This window comes from Cryptomeria japonica, chromosome 7, assembly GCF_030272615.1.
Source record: "Cryptomeria japonica chromosome 7, Sugi_1.0, whole genome shotgun sequence".
Classification (NCBI taxonomy): Eukaryota; Viridiplantae; Streptophyta; class Pinopsida; order Cupressales; family Cupressaceae; genus Cryptomeria; species Cryptomeria japonica.
This window is the reverse complement of record NC_081411.1, coordinates 349,696,043-349,701,606: the sequence shown is the minus strand read 5'-3', so window position 1 is coordinate 349,701,606 and position 5,564 is coordinate 349,696,043. Positions and strand designations below refer to the sequence as shown.

At 36.4% G+C, this 5,564-nt stretch overlaps 1 protein-coding gene across 1 annotated transcript; it reads right to left on the bottom strand.

Moving 5' to 3' along the window:
* Positions 1-332: 332 nt before the first annotated feature.
* LOC131078761 (bifunctional levopimaradiene synthase, chloroplastic) lies at positions 333-4,530 on the bottom strand. Its single transcript, XM_058016526.2, has 15 exons — positions 4,404-4,530; positions 4,266-4,319; positions 4,080-4,165; positions 3,560-3,872; positions 3,175-3,361; positions 2,850-3,067; positions 2,617-2,737; positions 2,425-2,537; positions 2,090-2,322; positions 1,878-1,990; positions 1,667-1,765; positions 1,308-1,523; positions 1,095-1,233; positions 719-967; positions 333-626 (listed from the first exon to the last, which is right to left on the bottom strand). The coding sequence occupies exons 1-15, from the start codon at positions 4,528-4,530 to the stop codon at positions 333-335; spliced, it is 2,562 nt and encodes an 853-aa protein (XP_057872509.2).
* Positions 4,531-5,564: the final 1,034 nt, after the last annotated feature.

The following is a 5,564-nucleotide window of genomic DNA, read 5'->3' as shown; positions in this document are numbered from 1 at the left end:
GCAAGAGTGCAACCTTATTCAACTCCATGTCCTTCTTGGCAACTAATAAACATGCAAGACAATTAAAAATTATATTAATAGTTAATTGTATCTTCATAAATCTTTTTAATAAAATAATATACTCTACAAGATTAATGGACTAAAAAATAAGATAAAACAAGACATGATATATAACATTCTCCGTTCCAAAAATAAAATTCGAAAATAAACTATTTACTAAAAAGAAGTGGAATATGGCTAAAGTTATGCTGCGCCTTCCCACAAAGTTCAATAAGCATTTTATTCTGCAGTGCAAGTTGGGACTTCAAGACCCCATAACAGTACGAAATCTATTACAGCACTGGTTCGTAGAGAGACGTTTTAATAATGTCTTCAAGGTCTTCGGCGGCATTTAGAAAGCCGTCGTCCTTCCTGTAAATCACTTGCATTACCCTGGCTGTGTTGAAAAGAAGTGCTCTGTAACACTTGGGTATGTCTGCACGCATTAGAAAGTGGTAGTTCAATTTAGTAAGGGCCTCTTCGTTCATCCCTTCCAGATAATTCAGGACCTCTTCTTCAGTGCATCCAGGGTGCTCATTAGTGTAACATTGCACGAAGGAAGCCAACTCCCCGTGATCTATTTCGCCCTAAATTACCAATGTAAAATACGTTTTAGGTAATAACATTGTCAAGCGTGTTTAGAAAGTGTACAAATGAAGGGAGGCAAAGTGAGGCTCACCTGGAAAGTTCTAAAATCGTTCACAAGACGGCCTGTGAGACACACGACATTGAGAAAGTCGCCTCGAAAGTCCAGCTTCTCGAGAATGTTATCAGGAAGAAACTCTCCCGTAGAAAATATTGGCGTCAGGGTAGTTACTTCCAGTGCTACCGACGCTAAGCCATTCTTCATATATTCATCGAAAGAGGGTGAGTAACTTTTTAACATCCATTCTCTTTCTTTTGTCAAACTGAACAGATGATTCAACCACTGAATCCCGCATTAATAAACAAACAAATCTTGTTAGACTACTATTCTCCCATTTGCTGCTGAAATCTGAACCGATTTAAAAAATGCTATTCAAAAAGGGGTAAAGGGTTCAAGGCAAAGTATTTACCTGTTGGTGCAGGTAAGGAAGCACATCTCGACCTTGAACCTCCCGTGCTCGTTCAGATATATCGGTCAAAGTATTACAGAGGCCCGTGAAAGCTATTTTCATGTCCTCTGGCAGTTGGTCGATTTTTGATGGATCCCATCTGCAGCCCAAAAGAGGAGAGTTAATATAGCCAATCTGTTAAAGTAAGATGGGATGGGGAATGAATGCGCTGACCTTCCGAAAGCTTCATTGAAGAGCTTTAATTGGTTCAGAGTTCCATAGGTGTCGTTGAGGTCATCTACGACAGTAACCAGAATTCCGGCCTTTGTATAATCGAGTCTACAGTTGGTGTATTGTGGTTCAAACATCGCCGCTGCAGACGACCAGTAAATTGCCACTTCTCTGTGACGAAAAAAATCCAACTGCGGAAATTTGCACTCCTTGTACCATCTTTAAGAACGCAATGATCTCATGTTAATAGCTTTCATCTAAGATCTTGGGAAAAACATATATTAATTTTTTACTTGTGCTTTGATTAGATTGTCTCAATAACAGGGCCTATTTCAAACGGTTTTTTAACTCGTCCATTTTACCTCTTAATATGTTGTATTTCTGATCTGTGTGTAGCCTGAATGCGGTTAAAGTCGAGTTTGGCCAATTCTAAATACTTGTCGTTGCTCGCATTTGGCAGTCTGTAGGGTGTACATTACAGTCAACCTGGATTAGCGGTATGCGCAATAGAGACAATATATGTAAAATCAAATGCAATCAGACTATAATCATATAAAACAAACTGTATCTCACTGATATAAAGTCTTCCCCAGCCATAGGTCATCGGGGTTAAACACAACTATGTGATTTCTAGTAATCAGCCTTGGCATATTTCTATTCCACCGGGCAGACAAGGCGTATTCAACCTGGATAAGAAGAAAAAAATTGCAAATCAGAATTTATATTATTAAGTTCAGTAGTAAGACAAAGATAAAAAATTTAGAGAAGGCAACAATTCCCAATACCTCTTGGCGAAGGTTTTCCTTCACAACCTTCGCCTGAGAAAAGTTCTCTCTTTCCAGCCATTTGGTCAAGTAATCTTTTGTAAATGCTCCTATTTCTCTCATTACATTTTCGCCCGGGAAATTAAGCTGTGAACATCTATACAGGTTCAATATAGTGGTTATTCCTGCGCCATTTTCAACACCATACAGCTTACAAAGTTCTTCAGCCTCGCCTTTTATGTTTTGCAGAACATCTGTCAAATTAAATTCTTAGAGATAAATACCGATCGAATAATTCTGGAAATTAAACACACGATTAAGCTTTGAATGAGTGCTCATCTGATTCATTTGTATACCAGAAGATACAGCGTAGCCGAAAGTCCTGAGAAGTCTGAAGCCCGTGGCTGTGAGATCGATATCTTGAACCAGGCTCTCCCTTCCAAATCCAACGCCTCTTTCACCCCAGTACCTACCAAATCCAAATTGAGAAGTCAAATAATCTTGACATTAATTTGAAAAATCACAACAATGGAGAAACTATTACTCACTGGAACACATAATCCATGGCTTGTTTAATCTCCGTTTCGAAATGGCGTTCAAGCCCAAGACATTCAATACTATCTACCGCTCTCAAACGCTCCTCTATATCCACCGGATACATACACGGCACTGCCATCCAAACATAATGCTTACGAGTATTAAATACAATCTAGTAAACATTTTAGTGTTAGAATCCAATATTCAATCAATAGTGCTCGCGAGTATGAAATACAAGAATTACCATGGTTTCCAAACTTTGTAACAAGGTTCCTTAAATATCGTAGACAATTCTTGTCTCCTGTGTGCATAAATACGCAAGCTGTAGATGCTGGGGAGCCTGAGAAAGATCCATCCTCGGATTGCAGTTTCAGGATATTTTTCCAATCTACTACTTCTTGTATCCCTTCCAGACACTGCAACATTGTTGAGGGACGGCTGTGTAGATCTTCAACAGTTGCTCTAGTTCACAATAAACTTATTCAGTCAGTTACATCTTAAGTTTATGCGAACCTCAAATCAAGACATCTCACAAATAGATAATACCAAAATATGGGTTAGAATTTCACATTTTCAATTCAGAGTCCCGCATTTCGTATATTTGCTTTATGATAGGTAGTTCGTAAGGAAGATCCAAACCCAAAAGTTTGGCTTCATTCAGCAGTGCAGGAAAGACTATTTCAAATCCCTTGGATCGATGGTGACTTAGTGCTGCTTTAATCATTCCTTCTGTATTTCTCCTTAAGAAATTAAGACCTACCCTGACCCACAAGTTAAACTCTTCGTCCGTTTTAAAGGTAAATCTGATTCATAAATTTTATCTCCTAATGAAAAATTCTAAATTATATTATCCCAAATAAAAACAATAGCTAATAAAAATATATTGGCAAAATGTAGAAGAAAATGCAAGAAACCACAAAACGAAAGGCAAGACGAAAAAGGAAATGGAATCACCTCGGTTCACTTGATTGTTTCCAACGCCCCAGAAGGCTAGAGTAACTATGCAGGAAAGAGTATTGAGTAATCTATCACACGCTAAAATGCGACGCTTCTCTCCCCAGGAACCGTCCGGTAACTGATTGTGAAGAATCCAGTCCACCATTTTAGGAAACTGGGGTTTAGGGGAGCCATCAGTGGCAGGAACTCTCGCTACCCACGCAGTATCGTAAGCAGAGGGACTTATTTCCCCATCTTCCATCGAATTAAAGAGCATTTTGATCTCTGCGACCAATTCCTCTATTCTCTTATCCATCTCGTCCAAGGGTGCCTGAAACAATAACACTCAATTAGATTTATCAGATTTCCTCTGCCTGCACATCTTTTATTTCCGCAGAGTTTTGGGTTCTACATATTTCAGTGACAAATCCAAATCTTCTTAGAACACTCAAACAATAGGTTTCCAAAAAAAGTGCTAAAAAAATGCCGACCCTTCTAAATTTTTGCAGGGGAACCAAACTGAATTTGTACTCAATACCTCTTCAAATGTTGAAATAGAATGAACATAATCTTTTTTCTCGTGATTACGATTGATTTTATGCTCCGTATGCGCTATCGTTAAAGCTGCAATAAGGACAGCGTTAAGTTATTTAATCCTCAAATATTTCACAGTTTAGACTCAAAAGTTGACAAAATAAAGAGTGTATTTTCTGATAATTATTACTCTGATGAATTTTCACATCCTCTCCGACAACAGCAGATGGTATGTTGTGGCAAGCTGCAAACAATTGAAAACAACAATGATAATTAGGTTTTCAGTTTCAGGATTACGAACAGTTTGAACAAAGAAAGAAAAAAATACCCAAACTCTTTGAGCGCGAGCGATTTCCAGAAGGCGAATATCCATGGGCTTTCTTTGAAATCCATAGTGGATATCGAGCGCTAGCATTGAAAAACGAAAAGAGCGGAGAGGACAAAATCTGGGCCATTTTTAATAAAATAGATATTGCCTTTACACTTAAATGTTGTCTCTAACAAGGATAATGACGAGAGGCCTTTATAAGGTTGGAGTGGCCACTCCATGCCAATTCTCTCTCAGATTCCAATTCCACATCTATTCACCAAAACATTGTCCTTAAACAAATATTTGATCCGTAATTGGCCTTATATCATGTTATTTTAAAAAAATTATCTTTAAAACTGTACGTAACATTTGTCCCTTATATAACTTATTTTAACGGGGCTACATAGCTACTTCCATCAAAATTATGTATAGATTATATTGAACATAATGGTTAAAATATGATATTCTTAAAATGTATTATTATACTTTTTAATTATTCGAGGGAGAAAGAATTGGAGAGAGTTCACAAAATGATGGGTAAGGAGGCGGGAGAGAGATGGAGAGGGAGGCAGAAAACTAGAGATGGGACAGATAGAGAGGTGAGAGACCTACGGGGAAAGAGAGAGGTGAAAGACAGAGAAGGAGATTGAGAGAGGTGGGAGAGACCTAGAAGATATGCTTGTCTCATCTAAATCTATAAATATTCCCCACAATTCTAATATAATTTTCAAAATATATTTACTTAGTATAAATAATATTTCGATTTCTAATATTATTAAAGAACCAAAGGTCACTTGGTTTGATGGATATTGAGATTGAGATACATAATCTCTTCTTTATAAATATATGTATGATACTTTACATTTTTTAGTTGGTTCATAATAGCTTACAAGTAGTATCTCATCTTTCCTGAAGAATGTTTTTAGTTCTTCAAATGACTCATAATACACATTGTTCACTTGATCTATTAATTAAAATGTATTAGTTATGATTTTAAAAGAATCTAATATTCATAATTAACTAAACTTTATTAATTACCATACTAAAATAATCTAATATTAATATTATAAAACTACATATTTAAAAATACATAATTATCATTGACTAAATATTTAATATTTTATATATTTTTAAATAATATATAAAATAGTTTTTACAAATGCTTAAAGTATACTATTC